The sequence below is a fragment of the Saimiri boliviensis genome, chromosome 11 (genome assembly GCF_048565385.1).
Source record: "Saimiri boliviensis isolate mSaiBol1 chromosome 11, mSaiBol1.pri, whole genome shotgun sequence".
NCBI lineage: Eukaryota > Metazoa > Chordata > Mammalia > Primates > Cebidae > Saimiri > Saimiri boliviensis.
Genome location: NC_133459.1, coordinates 43672184 through 43700088, shown reverse-complemented (window position 1 = coordinate 43700088; position 27905 = coordinate 43672184). Strand labels below are relative to the sequence as shown.

Sequence of the window (27905 nt, the reverse complement as noted above, 5' to 3'; positions counted from 1 at the left end):
CAAACGAAAGATCCAGGCCATGAGCCATTCATTCCTTTTCCTTTTAGATTCTGTCATCCTCCCACCTCTCCCATCCAGTTCCTTTCACTTCTGGAAGCATCCCTGAGTACCCCCAACTCACAGTGGTTTCCCCTGTGGTCTCCGTGTTCCGCTCAGGCAATGAACTTCTAAAAAGCAGGTACCCTGCAACACCAAAACTCAGCAAAGGAGAGGACAGATAAGAGATCCTAAGGCCGGGCGTGGTGGCTCACGCCTGTAATCCCAGCACTTTGGGAGAGGCCAAAGCGGGTGGATCACGAGGTCAAGAGATCGAGACCATCCTGGTCAACATGGTGAAACTCTGTCTCTACTAAAAATACAAAAAATTAGCTGGGCATGGTGGCGCGTGCCTGTAATCCTAGCTACTGAGGAGGCTGAGGCAGGAGAATTGCCTGAACCCAGGAGGCGGAGGTTGCTGTGAGCTGAGATCGCGCCATTGCACTCCAGCCTGAGTAACAAGAGTGAAACTCCGTCTCAAAAAAAAAAAAAAAAAAAAAGAGATCCTAAGCAGCCAGGTGCAGTGGCTCACGCCTGTAATCCCAGCACTTTGGGAGGCCATGGCAGGCAGATCATAAAGTCAAGAGTTCAGAACCAGCCTGACCAACATGGTGAAACCCCGTCTCTACTAAAAATAGAAAAATTAGCCAGGCGTGGTGGCGGGCACCTATAATCCCAGCTACTCAGGAGGCTGAGGCAGGAGAATTGCTTGAACCCGGGAAACAGTTTGCAGTGAGCCAAGATGGCGCCACTGTACTCCAGACCGGGTGACAGAGCAAGACTCCATCATCTTGAAAAAGATTAATAAATTTTTTTGAAAAAAAGATCCCAAAGCCAGGCACAGTGGTTCATACCTATAATCCTAGTACTTTGGGAGGCCAGGGCAGGCAGATTGCCTGAGCTCAGAGTTTAAGACCAGCCTGGTCAACACAATGAAACACCGTCTCTAATAAAATACGAAAAATTAGCCAGACATGGTGGCACGCGCCTGTGGTCTCAGCTACTCGGGAGGCTAAGATAAGATTACTTGAGCCTGGGAGGTAGAGTTTGCAGTGTGCCAAGATCGTGCCACTGCACTCCAGCTAGATGACATAGTGAGACCCCATCTCATTAAAAAAAAATTTTAAGAAGAGATCCCAAGACATGTTTGTCTCATGAGTCAGTAATGAGATTTAATCCTTGGTGATAACGGTTTTAATTAGGTTGCTTTTCTCCTGTTATTCAGAGAATATCTCTAGTTTAGGCCCAAAACACATACCCCGGACCAGTGGAAGTATAAACAAGCCATTCTATCTTAAAGGCGGCTGCTTGCAGAAAGAGAAGAGAAGCCTCTTTATCCTTTCCTATTCCTGGGGTCTATGGCTTTGGTTCTGGCTGAGCTTAGCTGGACTCAGGAAACCATTTTGTTTGGGAGAAGATAGGTCATTTTGTAGCTTGGAGCAGCCAGACAGCACACTAGACCCTAGGTTGAAAACTGTACACGCATTTCTCCCACTCTAGTCTTTGAACTATAACACAAGAGGTTTCCTTAATAGACAGCTTTGCCTTGGAAGCATCCATACAAAGGCTGGACTTTGCCACAATTGTTAGCAGTGGTGGGCCTATGATAGAAGCAGAGTCCCAAGGCCCAAGTGGTTACAAATCTATTTCTCCATGGACCTTATGTCTTGCAGAGTCTGATTTAAAAAAAAAAAAAAAAAAGAAGGAGATCTGAGAGTCACTTAAAACATAGTAGCATCAGGAGACTCCCGATGACAACCAGTGCTGATTCCAGGCCACTTCCAGTCTTCAGCTATTGCCCCAAGAGCAAACTAGGGGCCCATACATACTAAGTTAGAGGTTGTTTCTATTTCAGAGACGTGCTAGGGGTACACTTTTTTTTAACCTTAAATTTTTTTATTATCATTATTGTTTTTTGAGACAAAGTCTCACTGTCTCCCAGATTGGAGTGCAATGGCACAATGACAGCTCACTGCAGCCTCTACCTCCTGGATTCAGACAATTCTGCCCCAGCCTCCCAATTAGCTGGGACTACAGACGTGTGCCACCACACCCAGCTAACTTTTTATTTTTTGTAGAGATGGAGTCTCACTATTTTGCCTGGATTTGAACTCCTGGCTTCAAGCAATCCTCCCACCTCAGCCTCCCAAAGTGCTGGGATTACAAGTGTGAGCTACCATGCCACTTTATCCTCAGCAGGACCCACTCTGTAACAGGGAGAAGAAAGTACTATTCAGGTAGGCTGCTTTTCATGTGCAGTTACTATTTGGCCAACAGCATCATACATATATTAGTTCCTCCACAGGCATTTTTCTGGGTGAATGGACAATGGAAATGGCAAACCTGTTAGGTGTTCACCCCCTCAATCTAAATGTTCCTTTTCCCCAGGACTGAGGCTCTAGAGATGATGTTAACTTGCACAAGCTTGCCAGGTGCGGTGGATCACAAGGTCAGCAGTTCAAGACCAACCTGGCCACGATGGTGAAACCCCATCTCTACTAAAAATACAAAAAAAAATTAGCCAGGTGTGGTGGTGGGTGCCTGCAATCTCAGCTACTTGGGAGGCTGAGGCAGAGATTGCTTGGACCCAGGAGGCAGAGGTTGCAGTGAGCTGAGATTGCACCACTCCACTCCAGTCTGGGTGACAGAAACTCCATCTTAAAAAAAAAGAAAAAATTGCACAAGCTTTCAAAAATTAGTTTAACAGTGTGTAGCAAGAGCCATAAAAATGTTCATACTCTTTGACCCAAACAACCCCACTTCTGGGAATCTGTCCTAAGGGTATTCTCCAAATGATTGATCACAAAAACTATGTAGTAACATGAAGTATGTATGATATAATGATTTTTTTTTAAGTCTGAAAGAATTGACCAAGAAATTGGCCAGAGATAATAGTAGTTATGTTAGAATCATGAGCTTATCGTGGATTCTTTTTCTCTTTCCCAAACTTTACATATTGGAATAATGATTTTATCCTACTCTGCCACTCAGGATTTATCAGTCAGGAACCCAATAGAAACAGCCCACTCAGACAGGATAGTTGAAAGTTTAATAGAGGGACTATTGCCTCTATTCTTTCCTGTTTCCAATCCATTACACCCTGAGTTCTGCAACTCTTAGTGACTCACTCCACAATTATTGAGCACCTATTTATTGTCTGGTGAAGAAGGCAGATTTTCAAGTACATAAGTTATTGTATCATAAATGCAATTATACATATATAAATTGAGTTGTTATACAGAGCACAAATAAAGAAGCAGTTATCTGCCAGGAAAGAGACATGAATCAAGGAAGGTTTCAAAAAGGAGGTAAGCTGGGTAAAGTGGCTCATGCCTATAATTTCAGCACTTTGGAAGCCACAGGCAGGCAGATCACCTGAGCCTAGGAGTTCGAGAACAACTTGGGCAACATGGTGAAACCCCATCTATACAAAATTACAAAAATTAGCCAGGTGTGGTGGTGCACACCTGTAGTCCCAGCCATTTGGGAGGCTGAGGTGGGAGGATCTCTTGAGACTGGGAGGTCAAGGCTGCAGTGAGCTGTGATGGCACCATTCCACTCCAACCTGGGTGACAGAGGGAGATCCCGCCTAAAAAAAAAAAAAAAAAAAAGTTGGGTGAGGGAGTGACTCAAGTTCAGTGTTTGAAGATTGTCTGCCAAGACGAAATGGCCACAACATGTACAAAGGCAGAAACACATGGCTATGCTCCGAGGGAACACTGATGTGAGGGAACCATGGGAGATGAGGCTTTAGCTAGATCACACAGGACCCTGTATTCCCAGTGGCCTTGTGCTTTGGGGCTATCAGATTTGTATGTTAGAGATGACTCTGGTCTCAGTGGAGAGAGTGGACTGAAGAGGGCAAGAATGGAGGCCGGGAAGAGTGAACAGAAGAAATCTTGGGCTTTGGGTCAGAAAGAAAGTGTGGCCCTACCCGCTTTGATGCCATCTTGAAGACCTACAGCTACCTGACCCCTGGACCTCTGGAAGGAGACTTGTATTCACCAAGTCTCCTTATCAGGAATTCACTAATGACCTCTTCAAGACTCACACCAGGCTCCAGCTGTGGCTACAACATAGGATTTTTGTTTTGTTTTGTTTTTGAAATGGAGCCTCACTCTGTTGTCCAGGCTAGAGTGCAGTGGCACAGTATCTGCTTACTACAAGCTCCGTCTCCTAGGTTCAGGTGATTCTTCTGCCTCAGCCTCCCAAGTAGCTGAGACTACAGGCGTGTGCCACCACGCCCAGCTAATTTTTTTGTATTTTTAGTAGAGACTGGGTTTCACCATCTTGGCCAGGCTGGTGTTGAACTCCTGATCTCGTGATTCGCCCGCCTCGGCCTCCCAAAGTGCAGGGATTACAGGCATGAGCCACCGCACCCAGCAGCATAGGGTTTTTATACAAGAAAAATAAAGTGAGTTAAGCTTGGAAAAGGAAAAAAAGTGTGGCCCTAAGCCAGGTGCGGTGGCTCACGCCTGTCATCCCAACACTTTGGAAGGCTGAGGCCGGCGGACTGCCTGAGCTTGGGAGTCCGAGACCAGCCTGGGCAACATGGCGAAACCCAGTCTCTACCAAAAATACAAAAAAAAAAAAAAAAAAAAATAGCTGGCCGTGGTGATGGATGCCTATGGTCCCATCTATTCGGGAAGCTGAGGTGGGAAGATAGCGTGAGCCTGGAAGGCGGAGGCTGCAAGCCTAGATGGAGCCACTGCACTCCAGCCTGTGAGACCCCATCTTAAAAAACATAAAAGGCCGGGCCCGGTGGCTCAAGCCTGTAATCCCAGCACTTTGGGAGGCCAAGGTGGGTGGATCACGAGGTCAGGAGTTTAAGACCAGCCTAGCCAAGATGGTGAAATCCTTGTCCCTACTAAAAATGCAAAACATGAGGTGGGCGTGGTGGCAGGCGCCTGTAATCCCAGCTACTCGGGCGGCTGAAGCAGAGAATCGCTTGAACCCAGGAGGCGGAGGTTGCAGTGAGCCGAGATCGCGCCAGTGCACTCCAGCCTGCGTGACAGAGCGGGACTCCTTCTCAAAGAAAAAAAAAGTGTAGCCCTAACAGGGCCCGCAAACGGCCTTTCTCAGCGTCAGCCTATCTGAACTTACACTTGGCCGCCGTTGCGCCTCTCTGGGATCCTCCTCCCTCCTCCTCCCCGGGGCCTCGCGGGCGGGAGGGAGGCGAGGGGTGGCCCAGCCTGGGTGGTCTCGTGCCCCGCCCCCTGCGGCGCCGTTACCTAGCAGCGGGTCCGGCCGCGCGGCTCGGGTAATTTGCGGGCCCCTCAGCCAATGGGAGGGCGTCGCCCCGGCCAGCTCCCTTTTTCTGGAGCTCCAGCCACCTCCCGGGCACTCCAGTCAGCACCTCCAGCCCTTCTGGGCGTCTCCAGGCAGCGATTTCGCCTGCGCGCGGGACCCATTCCTCCTCCAGCCGCCTCGGCCCACTGAGCGGGTGAACCCCGGCGCCGCGCCCCGGACCCACAGCGCCCTGCACTTCTGTCTCCCAGCCGCCGTTAACACCCGCACCCCACAGTCTCACCCCCGTCCGCGCCTCGGCGGCCCCACTGAATCCCCACGAGAGGACCAGCGGTACCGGGAGGCCGGGCTAGCCTATGAGAGTTCCCAGATAATGCGGGTTGGGGGCGCCCACGCCCCTCTTCCCCGCCAGCATGACTCGGTCGCCGCCCCTCAGAGAGCTGCCTCCGAGTTACACACCCCCAGCTCGAACCGCAGCACCTCAGGTGAGTAGAAGGGGAGCTGGAAGAAAGAAGAGCAGGGCCAGGTCTGTCACTCGGGCCTCTTCAAGGTTTGTGATGTCTTGACGTGGTGAGCGCTAACACGGCAAGTGAGTTGTGCGTGTGTGTCTGTGTGTCTGCGTGTCTGTGCCTCCTGTGTCTTCTCGTCATCTGGCCAGTGAGAATGAGTGTCTGCGGGTTCACCTCTGTGTCCGACCGACGACAGGGGTGTGTGTGTGTGTGTGTGTGTGTGTGTGTGTGTGTACATATGTATCCTGCTCTCAGAAAATGGGCCTATGCCGGCTGGGCCCAGTGGCTCACACCTGTAATCCCAGCACTTTGGAAGGCTGAGGTGGACGGATCACCTGAGGTCAGGAGTTTGAGACCAGCCTGGCCAACGTGGTGAAACACCGTCTCTACTAAAAATAAAAATTAGCCGGGCATGGTGGCACGTGCCTGCAGTCCCAGCTACACCTGTAGTCCCAGCTACTTAGGAGGCTGAGGCGGGAGGCAGAGGTTGCAGTCAGCAGAGGTTGCAATCAACCCAGATTGTGCCACTGCACTGCAGCCTTGGCGACAGAGAGAGACTCCATCTCAAAAAAATAAAGAGAAAGAGAGAAGGAAGGAAGGGAGAAAGAAAGGAAGAAAGAAAAGAAAGAAAAAGAAGGGAGGGAAGAAGGAAAGAAGGAAGGAAGGAAGAGAGGGAGGAAGGGAAGGAGGAATGGAGGGAGGGAGCTGGGGATGGCGGGTGTTACATCTTCCAAGTTTGGACCTGTGTCTGTTGGTACTCCCTGTCCCACATCTGGAAATCTAGAAGCTAGGGCTTGGCATCGGATATACAGGGTGAGAAGGGAAGGATTTCATGTATTGTTGCAGTGATACCTGGCTGACCCTTCTCTTTCTATCCCAGATCCTAGCTGGGAGCCTAAAGGCTCCACTCTGGCTTCGTGCTTACTTCCAGGGCCTGCTCTTCTCTCTGGGCTTTGGGATCCAGAGACACTGTGGCAAAGTGCTCTTTCTGGGACTGTTGGCCTTTGGGGCCCTGGCATTAGGTCTTCGCGTGGCTATTATTGAGACAAACCTGGAACAGCTCTGGGTAGAAGGTGAGTTGTGGACACTGGCCATAGCGGCTCAGGTATGGTGAGCCCAAAGCAAGAATGGGGTGAGAAGCTGGCTACTGAGCCCTAGTAGGCCTGGCCCTGGGGCTAGAGGGGCACCTGCTGGTCAGAATCTATACATCTGGGCATCAAGGAACACTGTACCCTCCCACACCCATAAATGACTATCTGCAGACCCTGTGAATTGGGTGTATAGAATATTTGTCTATTATTTTGTATGTGTGTATTTAACATTTATTGGTAACTTTCTATGTGTTAACATAGAAATGCATCAGGGTTTACAAAGGCAGCTATAACAAGGCTCATCTTTCAGTAGCAAGGAAAGTAAAATATGTGCTGGAATAACTAAAATACAATACAGAGCACCTGGTGATTATGTTGTATAAAAGAAGGCAGGGAGAAATCACTTCTGACCAGAAGAATCAGAAAAGTTAGAACTAGAAGGCTGGGGAAACTGAGTAAATGATCTGGCTAAGCCTCCAGGGAGAGGGTTCATACACCTGGGCCCAATTAATGGAAAAGCATGACAGAATCCACAATTTGAGGCAACAGCCAGGGTCAGGTGGGATCAAATCCGGAAGCATAAAATAATTTTTTTTTTTTTTTTTTTTTTTTGAGACAGAGTTTCGCTCTTGTTACCCAGGCTGGAGTGCAATGGCGCAATCTCAGCTCACCGCAACCTCCGCCTCCTGGGTTCAGGCAATTCTCCTGCCTCAGCCTCCTGAGTAGCTGGGATTACAGGCATGCGCCACCATGCCCAGCTAATGTTTTGTAATTTTTAGTAGAGACGGGGTTTCACCATGTTGACCAGGATGGTCTCAATCTCTTGACCTCGTGATACACCCACCTCGGCCTCCCAAAGTGCTGGGATTACAGGCTTGAGCCACCGCACCCGGCCATTTTTTTTTGTTGTTGTTTTTGTTTTGTTGTTTTTTTTTTTTGAGGTGGAGTCTTGCTCTGTCACCCAGGCTGGAGAGCAGTGGCGCAATCTTGGATCACTGCAACCTTCAATTCCTGGGTTCAAGTGATTCTTCTGCCTCAGCCTCCCAAATAACTGGGATTACAGGCACCCACCCCCACACTGGCTAATTTTTGTATTTTTAGTAGAGATGGGGTTTCACCATGTTAGCCAGGCTGGTCTCGAACTCCTGACCTTGTGATCTGCCCACCTAGGCCTCCCAAAGTGCTGGGATTACAGGTGTGAGCCACCATGCCCAGCCTAATTTTTGTATTTTTAGTAGAGACAGGGTTTTGCCATGTTGGCCAGGCTGGTCTCGAACTCCAGGCCTCAAGTAAACTGCCCACTTCAGCATCCCAAAGTGCTAGGATTACAGGCGTGAACCACCGCACCCAGCCAGAATGATTTCTTATTAATAATTTCAGTATGACTCTCTCCTTTCCTGAGGCCTGGTTTCATATGGCAGCCCTTAATAGAAGTCAAACTCCAGTCTATTTTTCCCTGGGAAATTTGCATTTTGTAGGCTCCCTCAGCCTTGGCCCATACTCAACGGCAGAGCCCAGGTTGGAGTCTCACACCCTTGAGTTATTCCAAATACTGGCAAGTCCTAGGATCCACAGCAGATGTTTCTCAGAGCTTGCCTGCCTACTGGGCTCCCACACGTCCCCACCCTACCTACCCTGAGCCCTGCAGACTCTCACATACATACACACTTTCAGCCAGCCCTGGGGTCCAGAGCAGATGTTTTGCTCTGTCTGCCTGTCTGCCCCCAGTCCCAGGACACACATGTGCACACACGCACATACACATACCCCCACCCACACCACTGCTGCCTGGGTGGTCCCAAATGACTCTTGGATTTCCTGCCACAACAGAAGCAGTCTCCCTTCCCCTCCTCCCTCTCCATCCCCACATCTGCCCTAACTAAACACTGCTTGAATCTCCACATTTCCTTGTCCTCTCCTACACTCCTGCATAGGAAACCTTAGACCCTAGCAGTTTTTTGCTGTTGTTTGAGGGAGAGTGTTATAGAGGATGGTAGCCAATTCCCAGGCTTTTTTCCTTTATTTCAGAATATCGCTCTGTCCTATATTGGCTAGGGATGAGGTAAAAGCAGTGACCTTTTTTTCAAAGAGATGGAGTCTCACCATGAGACCCAGTCTCAAAGAAAAAGAGTAAGCAGGTAGGGTGCAGTGGTTCACACCTGTAATCCCAGCACTTTGGGAGGCCACCTAAGGTCAGGAGTTCGAGTCCAGCCTGGCTAACTTGGTGAAACTCCATCTCTACTAAAAATATAAAAATTAGCCGACTGTGGTGGTTCATGCCTATAGTCCCAGCTACTCCTGAGGTTGAGGCAGGAGAATCTCTTGAACCCAGGAGGCGGAGGTTGCAGTGAGTCAAAATCATGCCATTGCACTCCAGCCAAGGCAACAAGAGCTACAATTCTATTTAGAAGACAGGGATGGCATTATATGAGTTGGTAGAACCACCATCACTTAAATACCTAAAGCTAAAACCTTAGGAGTCAGCCTCAGTTCTTGCTCGTCCAATTTGTTACTAAACTAGTAAATCCTTGTTTCTTAAACTCTCTTGTAACAGACCCGTCCTTTCTACTTTGTGGTCACTGCTTTAGTTGAGGCCTTGTTCCATCTCTGGCAATATACTCCTGATTGTATCATTTAGAATGCCTTCAGATCAGGCATGGTGGCTCATACTTGTAATCCTAGCACTTTGGGAGGCCAAGGTGGGAGGCTTGACTGAGCCCAGGAATTCAAGACCAGCCTGGGAAACATGGCAAAACCCCATCTCTGTTTCTTAAAAATTAAAAAATAAGGCTGGGCACAGTGCCTCACGCCTGTAATCCCAGCACTTTGGGAGGCCAAGGTAGGCAGATCATGAAGTCAGGAGTTCAAGACCAGCCTGACCAACATGGTGAAACCGTCTCTACTAAAAATACAAAAATTAGCCAGGGATTACAGGTGGCACGCGCCTGTAATCCCAGCTACTTGGGAAGCTGAGGCAAGAGAATCACTTGATCCTGGGAGGCGGAGGTTATAGTGAGCCGAGATAGTGCCATTGCACTCCAGCCTGGGTGACAGAGGGAGACTTCATCTCAAAAAAAAAAAAAAAAAAAAAAAAAAAAAAATTAAAAATAAGGCCAGGCATGGTGGCTCATACCTGTAACCCCAGCATTTTGGGAGACCAAGGTGGGTCGATCACCTAAGGTCAGGAGTTTGAGACCAGCCTGGCCAACATGGTGAAACCTCATCTCTTAGTAGAGATAAGGTAAAAATACAAGATTTGATCAGGCATGGTGGCGTGTGCCTGTAATCCCAGCTACCTGAGAGGCTGAGGCAGGAGAATCACTTAAACCCAGGTGACAGAAGTTGCAGTGAGCAGAGATTGTGCCACCGCACTCCAGCCTGGGTATCAGAGAAAGACTCCATCTCAAAAAAATAAATAAATTGGCTGGGCATGGTGGCTCAAGCCTGTAATCCCAGCACTTTGGAAGGCCAAGGCAGGTGGATCACCTGAGGTCGGGAGTTCCAGACCAGTCTGACCAACATGGAGAAACTCCAACTCTACTAAAAATACAAAATTAGCTGGGTGTGGTGGTGCATGCCTGTAATCCCAGCTATGTGGGAGGCTGAGGCAGGAGAATCTCTTGAACCCAGCAGGTGGAGGTTGTGATGAGCCAAGATCACACCATTGCACTCCAGCCTGGGCAACAGGAGCGAAATTCCATCTCGGAAAAATAACAATAATAAAATAAATAAATACATAAATAAAATAATAGAATGCTCTTAGCCACATGAAAGAGAAAGAAAGGAAAGGAAGGAGGGAGGAAAGAAGTGCATTGGCGCAATCTCAGCTCACTCCAACCTCCCCACACCACACCTGGCTAATTTTTGTATGTTTAGTAGAGACTGGGTTTCACACATTGGCCACACTAGTCTCAACCTCTGACCTGGTCTGCCCACCTCAGCCTTCCAAAGAGCTAGGATTACAGGCCTGAGCCACCACGCCAGGCCAGCCCCCAGGCTGGTCTTGAACTGGTCTCAAGCGATCCTCTTGCCTTTGCCTTTGAAGTGCTGTGATTACCTGCATGAGCCACCGTGCCTGGTCTTGCATGTCTTTTTGAAAGTGAAGAAAAATTTAGGCCAGGTGCAGTGGCTCACGCCTGTAATCCCAGCATTTTGGGAGGCCAAGGCGGGCAGATCATGAGACCATACTGGCCAACATGGTGAAAACCCATCTCTACTAAAAATACAAAAATTAGCTAGGCGCCTGTAATCCCAGCTACTCAGGAGGCTGAGGCAGGAGAATTGCTTGAACCTGGGAGGCGGAGGTTGTGGTGAGCCAAGATTGCCAATACACTCCAGCCTGGGCAAAAGAGCAAAAACTCCATCTCAAAAAAAAAAAAAAGAAAGAAAAAGAAAGAAAGAAACTGAGGAAAAATTTATTAGAAGCCTCTCAGCCAACTTCTGATTTGATATCTTTGAGGAGAACTATGTAGCATCCTATGCGGAAATCCTAAACTTGCCAAAGGCAATGGAATTACTGATTGGCTTCTTAAACTAATCAAGTTTCATCTTCTGATGCTGGGGAAGAGCCCAGCTGTCCCGAATCACTAGGCCTTTCCAAGGATGGCCACCAAAATTAGGGTCTTTTAGAAAGGAGGAAGGTGCTGACAGCCTCATCTTCAAATCTGCCTCCACAGCACTGCCCTGTGGCCCATCTCCATCTGGCCAAGTCAGTCCCCTTCTTAGAGCCCTTCCACCAATTTCTACCAGAATCTGTGAAGTAAAGTATAAACTCCACAGCACACACTCTAGGCCCTCCACAATTGGACTTGATTGCTTCTCCCGCACTGTCACTGGCTCCTCCCTGACTCACTCTTAGCAGTACCGAAACACTGAGCCTTTGACAGTTCCCTGCACACACTTGGTCCAGGACACCTTTCCTGACTTCTTCTTGGGAGCACCTCTTATCATTCACAACTCACAACAGTGTATTCACAAAAATACATTGTTAGGTGATGAAAAAGTCAGATTATCTCTTCAAAATCTACCAGGACTCCCATTTCACCCAGAGAAAGCAACTGTAGGTCCCTACAGTTACATATAGGCCCTTACACGTGAAACCTCTGGACCAAAGATTATGAAGCATACATATTGCAATGTTGCTTTCCCCAAAGAGTATACCATAGTGCACTCCCATAGCAGATTAGAGTGTACTTCTATAAACCAGCAATGAGTGCTATCAATTTTAAAGTTTTTGGTAAATTGTTAGATAATAACTTATTATTTTTATTTGCATTTACAGGATTACTTATAAGGTGGACTCTTTTTCCACATTGGTTAGCCAGTTATATTTTCACATCAGTAAAGACATAAAAGTTTGGCCAAGGCCGGGCGCGGTGGCGCAAGCCTGTAATCCCAGCACTTTGGGAGGCCGAGGCGGGTGGATCACGAGGTCAAGAGATCGAGACCATCCTGGTCAACATGGTGAAACCCCGTCTCTACTAAAAATACAAAAAATTAGCTGGGCATGGTGGTGCGTGCCTGTAATCCCAGCTACTCAGGAGGCTGAGGCAGGAGAATTGCCTGAACCCAGGAGGCGGAGGTTGCAGTGAGCCGAGATCGCGCCATTGCACTCCAACCTGGGTAACAAGAGTGAAACTCCGTCTCAAAAAAAAAAAAAAAAAAAAAAAGTTTGGCCAAGCATAGTGACTTATGCCTGTAATCCCAGCACTTTCAGAGGCTGAGGTGGGAGGATCACTTGAGCCCAGGAATTTGAGACCAGCCTGGACAACATGGGGAGACCCGTCTCTACAAAAAATACAAAACTTAGCTGGGCATGGTGGCACACACCTGTAGTTCCAGCTACTTGGGAGGACTGCTTGAGCCAGGAGGTCAAGGCTGCAGTGAGCTGTGATCGCACCACTTTACTCCAGCCTAGGTAACAGAGCGAGATCTTGTCTCAAAAAAAATTTTTTTTTTTTTTTTTTTTGAGACGGAGTTTCCCTCTTGTTACCCAGGCTGGAGTGCAGTGGCACAGTCTTGGCTCACCGCAACCTCCACCTCCTGGGTTCAGGCAATTCTCTTGCCTCAGCCTCCTGAGTAGCTGGGATTACAGGCACGTGCCACCATGCCCAGCTGATTTTTTGTATTTTTAGTAGAGACAGGGTTTTACCATGTTGACCAGGATGGTCTCGATCTCGAACTCGTGATCCACCCGCCTCGGCCTCCCAAAGTGCTGGGATTACAGGCTTGAGCCACCACACCCGGCCTCAAAAAAAATTTTTTAAAAAGAGAGAGAGACAAGTTTTTTTTAATGTATCGATCTTGATGTTCTCCCTCCTGTCTTATCTCCTCCCCACTCACCTGCAGTCTTTCTTTCCTTCAGTTCCTTCTCATTTTTCTGTTACATCATTTCTCTTCCAGCAACTGCTGAATAACTCCATATCTGTACCTACTATGTGCCATGCAATTTCCTAAGTACTTTACCTGCACTGATTCTAACTCTACCAAGGTAATCCCTGTTCCCATTTGACAGATGAGGAACTGGAGACTCAGAGAGAGTAAGTAATTAGCCCAAAGCACAGACTAAGCATCATCATCTCTTCCTTCCTGCACCACAATGCATCCCAGTTCATCTGTCTATATCTATCATTGTCAACTGAGGTTTATCTTTTTCTCTTCCCCATTTCTCTTCTGAGGAGTCTTTATTCTTTCTGATGCTCCAATTTAAATTATCCACCTTTCATGCTCCTGCTTTCTTATCAGATCTCTCTGGGTTTCTTCCTCCTCCCACACCTTCCTCTCAGCTAACCCACTTACTATGGGGAGCTTATCTCTGTCCTCTCCTCCTTCCCCTCCATGCAGCAGGCTTTGGCCTAAGCCTGGTGAAATAAACAGTGCAATACAGACCTGGCAAAGGAATGGGAAGTAGGGAAGAGTCAGAGAAGGAGCAGCCAGGCTTAATGACTCACGCCTGTAATCCCAGCACTTTGGGAGGCCGAGGTGGGCAGATCACTTGAGGCCAGGGGCTTGAGACCTGGCCAACATGGTGAAATCCCATCTCTACTAAAAATACAAAAATTAGCCAGGCATGGTGGTGGGTGCCTGTAATCCCAGCTATTCTGGAGGTTGAGGCAAGAGAATTGCTTGAACTCGGGAGGCGCAGGTTGCAGTGAGCTGAGATCACACCACTGCACTTCAGCCTGGTGACAGAGCAAGACTTCCTCTCAAAAAAAAAAAAAAAAAAAAAAAAGGCCAGTCATCATGGTGATGTGCTCCCAGCACTTTGGGAGGCCCAAGGCAGGTAGATTGCCTGAGGTCAGGAGTTGGAGACCAGCCTGGCCAACATGGTGAAATCTTGTCTCTATTAATAATACAAAAATTAGCTGGGTGTGGTGGTGCACACCTGTAATTCCAGCTACTCAGGAGGCTGAGGCAGGAGAACCACTTAAACCCAGGAGGCAGAGGTTTCAGTGAGCCAAGATTGTGCCATTGCACTCCAGACTGGGCAATAAGAGTGAAACTGTCTTAAAAAAAAAAAAGTCAGGGGAGGAAGAAAAAGAGTAGGTGGAATCTGGCTGTATGGAGAGCAAGACAGGAAGACTGTTTTCATGAGGCGAAGGCCAGGAATGTGACTGTCAGGGAGTGGAGAGATGGGAGCATATGTATAATTATGTGTTGGAGTTACCAAGGATTTGGGGCTTTTGCGAGTGACAAGAACATGGGTTTGAAAGAGATTAGAGGGCCAGGCGCATTGACTCATGCCTGTAATCCCAGCATTTTAGGAGGCTGGGGTGGGAGGATCACTTGAGCCCATTAGTTTAAGATTAGTTTGGGCAACATAATGAGACCTCATCTCTGCAAAAAAATTAAAAATTAGCCAGGCGTGGTGGCAAGCACCTGTGGTCCCAGCTACTCAGGAAGCTGAGGTGGGAAGATCACCTGAGCCCAGAAGTCAAAGCTACAGTGAGCTGTGATCAGGCCACTGCACTCCAGCCTAGGCAACAGAGCAAGGCCCTATCTCGAAAAAAGATTGGGAAGCATGACAATCTCAGAGGGGCTTGAATTTCAGAGAAGCAGTACTGTGGGTCCCAGCGGGCAGCAAAGACTAACAGGAGGAGACCCCCAGACAGGTGGAAACAGCACAGGGTCTGAGATGAGACCAAATCCACAAAGCCTCCAGAGGTGAATTTGGCCCTCACTCTTCCCCACATCATAGTTACGTGATATCCCCTCACAATGTCCCCACCTCCCCCAGGTCCCAGCTACAGACTAGGACCCTGTGGCCAGCATAACGCAGGACTGGAGGGGAGCTAAGATCCAGGAACCTAAGGCAGCCTGGAGCCTGGACTCCCTGTGTTCTGGACAGTGGGGGTGCTGAAAGTGATCCGGACTCCTCCCTCCCCTTGGCCCACTATGATTGCACCCCTGCCAGGATTCGTGAGCTGATTCCATGCACTTCCTGCCTGAAAGGGAGCAGAACCCTGAATGACTTCCAATCCTCTCCCTTGCCCACACCAACGCAGGGCCCATGATTACCAGACACTCCCATCCCTTCCCACCCTTTCTCCAGAACAGCTTGCAGAAAGATGTGTGTGATATAAATCACTGCCCGGAGCAACCTGAACTGAGAACCAGCCCCAGCCCTAGACCTGTTCTTTCAGGAAACCCTCCCAGCAGCAGCCTCCCTATTGCCCCCAGTGGCCCTCCTTGTCCTCCCCACCAGAGCAGAGAGGGACTGAATGAAGGTTCCCTTACCAAGATTCCCCCACAACTCCCCCACCCAGGGCCAGCTCATGCTGATTGTCATTTTTAAGTTTATGCCCGAAGCCCAGCCAACGTGGTTCATGCGTAGCCTAGACCACACAAGAAATCCGCAGAGCGCACAACCCAGGTTTCCCCACTTCCCTGGCAGAGCTCCAGGACCAGAAGCCTGGGGAGTTCACCTGGGCCCTAATAAGGCCCTCAGGGATAAGGCAGGGCCTCCTCTCCCACTTGTCTGGGGAGGCCTCAGAGTTAAGAGCCCCCTTCCCTAGTTCTGACCTTCACAGGCCCTTTTCTCTCTTTGCTCCGGCAGTGGGCAGCCGGGTGAGCCAGGAGCTGCATTACACCAAGGAGAAGCTGGGGGAGGAGGCTGCATACACCTCTCAGATGCTGATACAGACCTCACGCCAGGAGGGAGAGAACATCCTCACGCCTGAAGCGCTTGGCCTCCACCTCCAGGCAGCCCTCACTGCCAGTAAAGTCCAAGTATCACTCTATGGGAAGTGAGTCTGGCTGAGCCCCTGAGCAGCTGGGGGTGAAGCGTGCCGTGGGGGTTCTGGAGTGGGAAGCCCCCTCTTCTGCTGATTTCCTGTGCCCCTGGCTATTGCAGGTCCTGGGATTTGAACAAAATCTGCTATAAGTCAGGAGTTCCCCTTATTGAAAATGGAATGATTGAGCGGGTAAGTGTCCTGAGAGGGAGTAGAGGCAGAACCTTTTCTGTGGCGTGGGAGGACTCAGAGAGACACAGCAAGCCCCACAGCCTGCAATCCTATCCCTTAAAACTAAGGAGGGAGATTGCAGAGGGCATCCTACAAAGGCTGTGGGGCAGGACTGATGTGGCCTGGGTGTCCCTGGCAGATGATTGAGAAGCTGTTTCCGTGCGTGATCCTCACACCCCTCGACTGCTTCTGGGAGGGAGCCAAACTCCAAGGGGGCTCCGCCTACCTGCCGTGAGTGCCAGAGCTGCTCCGGGCCCTGCTTCGTCTCCCGCTGAAGACTCTCCCAGCAGAAAGGAGGGGTGGGGGAATGAGGATGATCAAAACCTTACCAAGACCCTGATTACCTCCCAGGCCAGGAACAGAGCATGGGATTCCGCAGGGCGCTCTCCACATCCCCCTTCTCCTTCCCTCTGAAGGAAGGAAGACTGTCTTATTTAGACAAAACTAAACACAAAGATCTGTTAGCTCTGAGCAAAGCAGAAAAAGATCCCCAGAAAGAGGCTTTGCTGGGGGGAATTAAATAGGTGTCTGCTAAGCTGTTGCCCAGGCGAGAAAGAAAACTTGCTACAAGCATGTGCCTGCTGGTTATATGTTAGAACCAAGCACAGACAGCTTGCTAAGGGACTCAGTGGGGCCTTTCTGGGCCCTTTCTATGTATTAGGTAACCCTGCCCTGATATCCTCTTGTACCCATCTACAGCTCACTGTAGCACCCTGGTGGGCCTATGCAGCCTGGCAGTTCTGAGCTGAGCCTTGCACACCCTCCATATTGAGGGACAGATCAGCAGATAAGAGAAGAGTGGGGCACAGCATGGGGCCCCAGTAGCAGTTTGGAGCCTGGGTTTTCATCCCTGACCCTCGCCAACCATGGGCTTTCCCCTCAGTGGCCGCCCGGATATCCAGTGGACCAACCTGGATCCAGAGCAGCTGCTGGAGGAGCTGGGTCCCTTTGCCTCCCTTGAGGGCTTCCGGGAGCTGCTAGACAAGGCACAGGTGGGCCAGGCCTACGTGGGGCGGCCCTGTCTGCACCCTGACGACCTCCACTGCCCACCTAGTGCCCCCAACCATCACAGCAGGCAGGTGGGTTCCAGCCAGGTCTGCAGGGAAAGGCTGTTTTCCTTCCCTTTCCCCTCCTCATACATTCCTGTATTCTGGGGGAGCAGACAGCTCTGTGGCCTGACCCCCACTTCCTGGCCATTATTACCCTGCTCCTACTGTGCCAGGACCCCAGTGTTCCATTCCCATTCCTTATCCTACAGAACCCTCAAGTGGTATATGAATCCCTTTTTCCTTTTATAAGGCTGGACTTTCTTTTTGAGTCTTGCTGTGTCGCCAGGCTGGAGTACAGTAGCTCGATCTTGGCTCACTGCAACCTCAGCTCAAGCAGTTCTGCCTCAGCCTCCCAAGTAGCTGGGACTACAGGCACCCGCAACCAAACCTGGCTAATTTTATCTTTTCAGTAGAAATGGGGTTTCACCATGTTGGCCAGGCTGGTCCCAAACACCTGCCTTCAGGTGATCCACCTGCCTCGGCTTTCCAAAGTGCTGGGATTACAGGTGTGAGCCACTGTGCCTGGCCAAGGCTGGACTTCTTATCAAAACAGACTCATATAGGGAAACTAGGAACACAGTAAATAAGCATGAATATCATACCTGGTTTCCCAGGTGTCTCTACAGCCCTGCGAATGTGGTCCTTCAGAATCCACCAAAGCTGCGCCAGCTCCTCCCAGCAGCCTACTCTCTGCTCCCCCTTGTGGCTTCCTAGTTATCTATGGCCAGAGCCTTAAACATTAACCCCTCTGATTCCCCTCCAGGTTCCCAATGTGGCTGACGAGCTGAGCGGGGGCTGCCATGGCTTCTCCCACAAATTCATGCACTGGCAGGAGGAATTGCTGCTGGGAGGCACGGCCAGAAACCCCCAAGGGCAGCTGCTGAGGTAGGGCCTCCCCTGGGAGTTGGTGAGGGGACTCCATGCATGAGAATCCATATTGTAATGTCAGGCAGCTCTGCAAAGGCCCCTGCACATTTTTGCCAGGTGTCTAGGCCAGGCCAACCCCTGGTTCCCCCCAACACTCCTCACCAGGTGTCTGGGCCAGATCTGACATTTGTTCCAGCGAATACCCTTGCCAGGTGTCTGGACCAGCCTGACCCCTGGTTCCCCCCAACACACCCCTTGCCAGGTGTCTGGGCCAGCTCTGACCCCTGGTTCCCCCGCACTCCCCACCAGGGCAGAGGCCCTGCAGAGCACCTTCTTGCTGATGAGTCCACGCCAGCTGTATGAGCATTTCCGGGGTGACTATCAGACGCATGACATAGGCTGGAGTGAGGAACAGGCTGGCACAGTGCTACAAGCCTGGCAGCGGCGCTTTGTGCAGGTCAGTCAGTATGGACAAGGACAAGGGGGTGCCCTGAGGCCACTCCCTCCTCCTGCCCCCTCAGATCCACCCTGTTTCTCCAGCTGGCCCAGGAGGCCCTGCCTGAGAACGCTTCCCAGCAGATCCACGCCTTCTCCTCCACCACCTTGGATGACATCCTGCATGCATTCTCTGAAGTCAGTGCTGCCCGTGTGGTGGGAGGCTACCTGCTCATGGTGGGTCCTGCACTGGGCACCTTGCCCCCACCCCACCTCCACCCAGTGCCCACCCTGGGAGCTCCTGTCTGAGACTGCCCTTTCTCCCCACAGCTGGCCTATGCCTGTGTGACCATGCTGCGGTGGGACTGTGCCCAGTCCCAGGGTGCCGTGGGCCTCGCTGGGGTGCTGCTGGTGGCCCTGGCAGTGGCCTCAGGCCTTGGGCTCTGTGCCCTGCTCGGCATCACCTTCAATGCTGCCACTACCCAGGTACACCAGGACTACAGGGCCAACTCAGTGCCAGTCACCAGGCTACATGGGTCCTCCAGCTGCCCGCTCTCTGCCCCTCCAGGTGCTGCCCTTCCTGGCTCTGGGAATTGGCGTGGATCACGTATTCCTGCTGGCACACGCCTTCACAGAGGCTCTGCCTGGCACCCGTCTCCAGGTGTGGCCTCGTCCTCCAGGGCTCATCTGAGGCAGCTCAGCCTATTGGTTAAGAGCCTCTTGGTTCAAGTGACCTTGGGCTGCTAATGAACTTCAGTGCCTCAGTGTCCTTATCTGTAAACAGGGGGAATAATAGTGCTGTGTCCCAAGGGTTGTTGTTTGGATCTGTAAGATAACTCGAGTGCTTAGAATAGCCCATGACATGTGCATGGTACCCAATAAGTGCTAGCTGCTATGTTATGACTGCCCCACCTCCACACCCCAGGTTCCTGAGCCTCCCCTTGACTCTACCTTGACACAGCCCCTCCCTTGTGACCTGAGGGCAGGTCCCTACTCTGTCCTGGCAGGACCAAATGGGCGAGTGTCTGCAGCGCACGGGCACCAGTGTGGTCCTCACATCCATCAACAACATGGCCGCCTTCCTCATGGCTGCCCTCGTTCCCATCCCTGCACTGCGAGCCTTCTCCCTGCAGGTGAGGCCTCACGAGGGGCAGCCCAGGGTGAGTGTGGAGCTGAGGCCGAGCTTCATCCAGCCTTCATGCCCCTCCTGTCCATCCCCCAGGCGGCCATAGTGGTTGGCTGCACCTTTGTAGCCGTGATGCTTGTCTTCCCAGCCATCCTCAGCCTGGACCTACGGCGGCGCCACTGCCAGCGCCTGGATGTGCTCTGCTGCTTCTCCAGGTACTGTCTGCACCCCAGCCCTCCTCCCATGACCCACGCCAGCCTGTCCCCTCACCAGCATTTCAGGGCATAGACCTCTCATCCACTCTCTGCCTCTTCCAGTCCCTGCTCTGCTCGGGTGATTCAGATCCTTCCCCAGGAGCTGGGGGACAGGACAGTACCAGTGGGCATTACCCACCTGACGGCCACAGTTCAAGCCTTTACCCACTGTGAAGCCAGCAGCCAGCATGTGGTCACCATCCTGCCTCCCCAGGCCCACCTGGTGCCTCCACCTTCTGACCCACTGGGCTCTGAGCTCTTCAGCCCTGGAGGGTCCACACGGGACCTTCTAGGCCAGGAGGAGGAGCCAAAGCAGAAGGCAGCCTGCAGGTCCCTGCCCTGTGCCCGCTGGAATCTTACCCATTTTGCCCGCTATCAGTTTGCCCCCTTGCTGCTCCAGTCACAGGTCAAGGTAAGACTGGGGGGAACAGGGCAGAGACTTAGCATCTCTGGGCCCAGAGGGGCAGAGGGCTTAGCCCACCGCCGGAGGGGCTGGGGGGCAGCCCTGGGGCCTCCAGCGGAGTTGCCATTTCCCACAGGCCATCGTGCTGGTGCTTTTTGGCACTCTTCTGGGCCTGAGCCTCTACGGAGCCACACTGGTGCAAGACGGGCTGGCCCTGACGGATGTGGTGCCTCGGGGCACCAAGGAGCATGCCTTCCTGAGCGCCCAGCTCAGGTACTTCTCCCTGTACGAGGTGGCCCTGGTGACCCAGGGTGGCTTCGACTACGCCCACTCCCAACGCGCCCTCTTTGATCTGCACCAGCGCTTCAGTTCCCTCAAGGCCGTGCTGCCCCCACCGGCCACCCAGGAACCCCGCACCTGGCTGCACTATTACCGAAACTGGCTACAGGGTGAGAGGCGAGGAGACTGGCAGGGTGACATGCTGCAGGCAGAAGTGCCCTGGGGCCACCAGCTAAGAGAATCCTATGCTGGTCTCTCCCAGGAATCCAGGCTGCGTTTGATCAGGACTGGGCTTCTGGGCGCATCACTCGCCACTCGTACCGCAATGGCTCTGAGGATGGGGCCCTGGCCTACAAGCTGCTCATCCAGACCGGAGACTCCCAGGAGCCTCTGGATTTCAGCCAGGTTGGGAAAGGGCTGGAAAGGTTGGGGAGCACAGTGGCTGCAGGCTTCTGGGCCCAGGCCTTCAGCCCTTTCTGCTCTGCAGCTGACCACAAGGAAGCTGGTGGACAGAGAGGGACTGATTCCACCCGAGCTCTTCTACGTGGGGCTGACCGTGTGGGTGAGCAGTGACCCCCTGGGTCTGGCAGCCTCACAGGCCAACTTCTACCCCCCACCTCCTGAATGGCTGCACGACAAATACGATACCACAGGGGAGAACCTTCGCAGTGAGTCCTGGGGGGAGCTTAGCAAGATCCTCAGCCTCGCCCACACAAGCCCCGAGCCTGAGGCCCTGCCTGCTCGGCCCCATGCTCACTGCCTGGTCCCTTTCCCTCTTCTCCCTTCCCCTCCCCTCCGCAGTCCCGCCAGCTCAGCCCTTGGAGTTTGCCCAGTTCCCCTTCCTGCTGCGGGGCCTCCGGAAGACTGCAGACTTTGTGGAGGCCATCGAGGGGGCCCGGGCAGCATGTGCAGAGGCGGGCCAGGCTGGGGTGAATGCCTACCCCAGCGGCTCCCCCTTCCTCTTCTGGGAGCAGTATCTCGGATTGCGGCGCTGCTTCCTGCTGGCCATCTGCATCCTGCTGGTGTGCACTTTCCTTGTCTGTGCCCTTCTGCTCCTCAACCCCTGGACGGCTGGCCTCATAGTGAGTCCTTGCAGGAGTGGGGACAGAGAGACCCAGCGGCACCCACACCCTACCCTGGCCAGCCCGTCAGCCCTCCTGCCAGGAGCCCTCCATGAGCCCTGCCTCCCCCAGGTGCTGGTCCTGGCGATGATGACCGTGGAGCTGTTTGGTATCATGGGTTTCCTGGGCATCAAGCTGAGCGCCATCCCCGTGGTGATCCTCGTGGCCTCTGTAGGCATTGGCATTGAGTTCACAGTACATGTGGCTCTGGTGAGCACATGCACCCTGGGGAGGGCCCAGTCGGCTGATTCAGTATTCAACAAATATTGTTCAAATCCCTACTATGTGCTAGGTACTATTTAAGAATTTGGGCCAGGCATGGTGCTCCATGCCTGTAATCCCAGCATTTTGGGAGGCCAAGTCAGGAGGATCACCTGAGGTCAGGAGTTCAAGACCAGCCTGGCCAAATGGCAAAACCCCGTCCCTACTGAAAATACAAAAATTAGCCAGGCGTGGTAGTCCACACCTGTAATCCTAGCTACTCATGAGATTGAGGCAGGAGAATTGCTTGGACCTAGGAGTCGGAGGTTGCAGTGAGCCAAAATCACAAAACATCACTGCACTCCAGCCTGGATGACAGAGCAAGACTCCATCTCAAAAAAAAATATTTTTTTTTAAAAAAAATGAAAAAGAATGTGGGATATAATAGCGATATAGTTTTTTTTACCTCCAAGGAGCTTATATTCTGGGGGTAGAGATAGAAAATAGCACTTGGGCACGGTGGCTCACGAGTGTATTCCCAGCACTTTGGGAGGCCATGGCAGGTGGATCACCTGAGGTTGGGAGTTCGAGACCAGCGTGACTAACATGGAGAAACCCCATCTCTACTAAAAATACAAAATTAGCTGGGCATGGTGGCACATGCCTGTAATCCCAGCTACTCAGGAGGCTAAGGCAGGAGAATCACTTGAACCCAGGAGGCAGAGGTTGCAGTGAACCAAGATCCTGCCATTGCACTCCAGCCTGGGCAACAAGAATGAAATTCCGTCTCAAAAAGAAAGAAAAAAAAAACAGAAAAAATGGGAACCAATGATTTTTTTGAATAGTTTTACTGTGGACATTGTGGGATGGGCGAGGAAGGGTGACTCACACCTGTAATCCCAGCACTTTGGGAGGCTAAGGCTGGTGGATTGTTTGAGCCAGGAGTTCAAGACCAGCCTCGGCAACAAGGCGAAACCTCATCTCTACAAAAAGATTGTAGGCTGGGCACAGTAACTCATGTCTATAATCCCAGCACTTTAGAAAGAAGGTGAGCAGATCATTTGAGGTCAGGAGTTCAAGACCAGCCTGGCCAACTTGGTGAAACCCTGTTTTGAATAAAAATACAAAAATTAGCTAGGCATGTATTTTGTATTTTAAAAATAAAAATACAAAAATTAGTGTGGTGGGTGCCTGTAATCCCACCTACTCAGCAGGCTAAGACAGAAGAATCGCTTGAACCTGGGAGGCAGAGGCTGCAGTGAGCCAGGATTATGCCACTGCACTCCAGCCTGGGCAACAGAGCAAGACTCTGTCTCAAAAAAAAAAAAAAAAAAAAAAAAAGTAAACCAATTAGCTGGGCATGGTGGTGCATGCCTGTAGTCCCAACCACTTGGGAGGCTGAGGCAGGAGGATCACTTGAACCCCCGAGTTTGAGGCTGCAGTGAGCCATGATTACGCCACTCCCCTCCAGCCTAGGCAACACAGTTCCTGTCTCAAAAAATAAGAAAGGGGATGGTAGCAGGATGGCAATGTGGGCTTAATGGAGGGGTTCTACAAAGATACCAGAGATGCAGAGATACCAGAACCGAGGAGGGCCTCGCCCAGGGCTGCATATTCTCTGGCAGAGGAAAGGGGGGACCCACAGCCCAGCCAGACTCCACAAACAGCTCCCTTCCTTTCCCCCCAAAAACTCAATTATTATTCTAAGAGCAATATATGGTCCTTGAAAACAAACAAATCCAGCATGCAGAAAGGTATAAAGGAAGAATTAGTAATCTTCCTAATTCTACTCTGAATTAGGCTACTCTGAAACGCTACTCTGAGAAGTAACTGTTATCACTTTGGCATCTGTCTTCTAGATGGACCAGTGATTGCCAAACTTCTATTTATAGGACCAAATAGTAACTATTTCAGGCTTGGTAGGCCATAGAGTCTCTGCTGCAACTCTGCCATTGAAGCACAAAATTGTTAAGACTATGCATTAACCAGTGGGTATGGCTGTTTCAACAATACTTCATTTGCAAAGTAAGTGACAGGCTGTAGTTTTCGCACCTTATTTTTGTTGTTTGTTTGTTTGTTTGAGACAGGCTCTCACTCTGTTGCCAAGGCTGGAGTATAGCGGTGCGATCTCGGTTTGCTGCAACTTCCACCTCCCTGGCCAAGCGATCCTCCCATCTCAACCTCCCAAGTAGCTGAGACTACAGGCCCACACAACCACACCTGGCTAACTTTTGTATTTGTTATAGAGACAAGGTTTCACCATGTTTCCCAGGATGGTCTCAAACCCCCGACCTCATGTGATACACCCATCTCAGCCTCCCAAAGTGCTAGGATTATAGGCATGAGCCACCATGCCCAACCTTGTTTCTAGAGACAGGGTCTCACTCTCATCCAGGCTGTACCCTATTTTCTACATGTCTGTGTGTCTAAGCTCACCAGACCCATCCATATGGTATTCCCTAAAAGGACTCATGCATGCTCCCTGTACAGTTTCCATGAACTTAGTTCACCTGGCCTTTGGTGGACCAAGGTATGGTTGAGCTCTGAAGACAGATACAGGTGGGGACATGGATGAGCTGGCCATGACTGGCAGAGGAGCAGCTCCAGGACCACTCTGTTTTTCCAGGGCTTCCTGACTACCCAGGGTAGCCGGAACCTGCGGGCTGCCCGTGCCCTGGAGCACACATTTGCCCCTGTGACTGATGGGGCCATCTCTACATTGCTGGGTCTGCTCATGCTTGCTGGTTCCAACTTTGACTTCATTGTAAGGTAGGGGAGGGCTTGGGGCAGGGAGGCAGGGCTGAGGGCCAGACCGGGCTGACTCACCTTCCCCTGCCCCCAACCAGGTACTTCTTCGTGGTGCTGACAGTGCTTACGCTCCTCGGCCTCCTCCACGGACTTGTGCTGCTGCCTGTGCTGCTGTCTATCCTGGGCCCGCCACCAGAGGTGACCATACCCTCAGCACTATCCCTCTGTTCCCAGCCCAGGGGACAGGGTAGGGACAGGCAAGGGAAGGGACAGAGCCAGGACAAAATACCCCCTGTGGTACAGACAGGCTCAGCTCACAAGGTCCCTTCCCAACAGGTGCCACCAGCTGAAGGTGGCAGCTTCCTGCTCTCCCCAGGCACTATGTTCCTGCCCCTTAGCCCTCCTAGCTTCTTCATGGGACCCACCTTAGCCTTTTAGGATCCAGAGCAAGGTGCAGAGGTGCAGGGTTTGCTCCAGGCCTCAACATCCTGTCAATCGCCAGCTGTCATATCCTGCTGGAGACCAAGAAGGACCCCAGCTTCCCAACAGTCATGGTGATCCCCAGGGAGACGCTGAAGGAGATAGAAGCCCCAGGGGCCCCTGGGCTCACTGGAGCTGATGTCTCCCTGCAGGTGATACAGATGTACAAGGAAAGCCCTGAGGTCCTGAGTCCACCAGCTCCACAGGGAGGCGGGCTTAGGTGGGGGGCAGCCCCCTCCCTCCCCCAGAGCTTTGCCAGAGTGACTACCTCCATGACCGTGGCCATCCACCCACCCCCGCTGCCTGGTGCCTATATCCACCCAGCCTCTGATGAGCCCCCTTGGTCCCCTGCTGCCACCAGCTCTGGCAACCTCAGTTCCAGGGGACCAGGTCCAGCCACTGGGTGAAAGAGCAGCTGAAGCATGGAGACCCTGTGTGGGCTGCATGAGGTCACTGGGAAGCACTGGGTCAGGTATTAGATGCAGGATGGACCCCTGGAGGGCCCTGCTGCTGCTGGTCCCCCTCTCCTGACTCAATCACAGACCTCCCTGATATCCACAGAACAGCCCCCGTCTTGCACACCCAGGCCTGTGTGGGCCTGTGTCTGTGTCAAGAGAGTGAAAGCCAGCACTTCAGGCTGCAGTGCAGCCCTGTCCCCCTTCCCACCCCACACCACTGCCCACCCAGCAGACCAAGCCCGAGGGACCCTCCAGCACCCTTCCTCAGCCCCAGCCTCACCTCCTGGCGGCCCCTGGGCAGACTGTCTGTATCCCTGCTCACCTCCTACCACATCCATTATTTATATGAAGATGTCTATTTTTGTAGTATACATAGATGTTAGCTATGCTGAAAGTTTTATTTTTTAAAGAATGAAATATATTCTATGTGAACTCATCTCAAATGACTTTGGTGCTTTTTTTTTGGACGGAGCGGGGAGTTTGCAAGTGAACATTAGCTATTGGAAGGGGCTTCTGTGGTACCAGGGCCTGAGGTATTAACTTCTCTAGGGGAAAGACCCCAGATTCTGGATTTTTGTCATATACTTGGTAATATCATCTAGATTAAGTGCTTACTATACAAAATGATAAGAAATTTTGTTGGTGTGAAATCCTACTGTGTTCATTCTGGAGACTGGGAGCAGAAAAAAAAAAAGAACCTCACCGTGTGGCTTTCAGAGCCATCATATTCCCGCTCACCTGCCTCTCCAGACTCACCTCCTGCTTCATCCGCATGGGAAACACCATGGTAAAGGAGCAGAGCTATGCAACAGGTGACAGGTGCAGTGCAGGTGGATAGGAAAGGGGCCAGTTGATGCCGAGATAGGTCAGCAGGGTCTGGGGAGCTTCTCAGGAGGTGTGCAGACCAAGGGAAAGGAGCCAGGTCCAAGAGCAACCTCCAGGGCAGAGGCCTCTGCAAGTTGGTAGTCGGCCTGACAGCTGAGAGGCATCTTTGGCCAGCCAGCCAGTGAATCAGTTGCAGGAACTGCCCAGAAACTGAGGTGCTAGCAGCTAGTGAGGACACAATTGAAGCTATTTGTTCTGTGGAGGTTGAACAGCCTCACTGAGCAGAGGCGTTGAAGAGTGGCCACAGCCCTGGAATAGAGCATGGAGCCTCACCCAGTGGCATGGGGAGGTTTGCAACTGCCCTTTCCCAGCCATCAGCTGAGGCACACAGACCCTGGGCTCCAACCACCCACTCACCAGGAATGATGCCACCCCACAAACATGGCCTTCTCACATCCCACCCCACCTGGACAAAGACCAGGAAATCATATTCTGACCAAAAGACACAAAAAAGAAGAAACAACTACTGCAATTGAATCCACACTAAAATGCCTAAAAAGACTCAAGAGAAGTAGGTAGTTGGTATAGAACCTAGAGTACACAGTGCAACCAGCAGGCTTCTGTGGTGCCAGATCCGGAGGTATTAGCTTCTCTAGTTCTGGGTGGGAAAGACCCCAGATTCTGGATTTTTGTCATATACTTGGTAACATCATCTGGATTGAGTGCTTACTATAGGGAGAGAGGCTGGATTTGGGTCCAGTAGTGTTTGGGTCACCAAGGAGGGGCTTCTAGGTGGAGCAGAGAGAACTCACCAGGCCAGCATAGTGCAAAGCGGGTCAGCCAGCTGTGCCACTTACAGCAGAGTAACCCCGGGGCAAGTTAGCCAGCCTCAGTAAGCCTCCTCATCTTCATCTTCCCAGGCCCAGGGAGATCTTGTCTCTGCCTCTCACCCCAGCACCCCCTCATCAGACACATGGGGCGCCACTGTCTGGACAGGCTGAATTGGTCTTCAGGTCCATCTGCCATTCCCTTTGCCTAGAACACTTTCCCACCTCCCCTTGACGTGACCCCTCATCACCCTTCCAAGTGAACTGAATCGGATGCCATCTCCTCCAGGAGTGGTGGTGTCATGCCTCCTATGAGGTCCCACTGCTCCTGAGTGTCTGTGTCCAGCCGTCTCCCTGTCCCTCTCCCTAAGGCGAAGGCTCACTGCTGGTAAGGAATGGCGGTACAGGACCCTAACCCCAGGGACAAACACCTGCCTCGCAAAGCACTCGGCACCCGGCACCACACACGGGGTACGGGTCCCGGGAGG

At 51.7% G+C, this 27905-nt stretch overlaps 1 protein-coding gene across 6 annotated transcripts; it reads left to right on the top strand.

Annotated features, from left to right (window-relative positions):
* The first annotated feature begins 542 nt into the window (after positions 1-542).
* Positions 543-26201, top strand: PTCH2 (patched 2). 6 transcript variants are annotated; one of them, XM_003936914.4, is made up of 22 exons: positions 543-5768; positions 6673-6865; positions 15939-16128; positions 16236-16305; positions 16484-16575; positions 17228-17423; positions 18157-18278; positions 18570-18717; positions 18801-18932; positions 19026-19181; positions 19264-19356; positions 19703-19828; positions 19918-20036; positions 20139-20487; positions 20615-20927; positions 21020-21162; positions 21245-21425; positions 21559-21839; positions 21951-22088; positions 24706-24848; positions 24926-25025; positions 25460-26201. In XM_003936914.4, the coding sequence occupies exons 1-22, from the start codon at positions 5697-5699 to the stop codon at positions 25712-25714; spliced, it is 3612 nt and encodes a 1203-aa protein (XP_003936963.1). In that variant the 5' UTR covers positions 543-5696; the 3' UTR covers positions 25715-26201. The 6 variants fall into 6 exon arrangements, with proteins under 6 accessions (XP_003936963.1, XP_039330357.2, XP_074236810.1 ...); XM_039474423.2 differs by having other exon boundaries at positions 19026-19356; positions 19970-20036; XM_074380709.1 differs by having other exon boundaries at positions 17228-17336; positions 19026-19356; positions 19703-20036.
* Positions 26202-27905: the final 1704 nt, after the last annotated feature.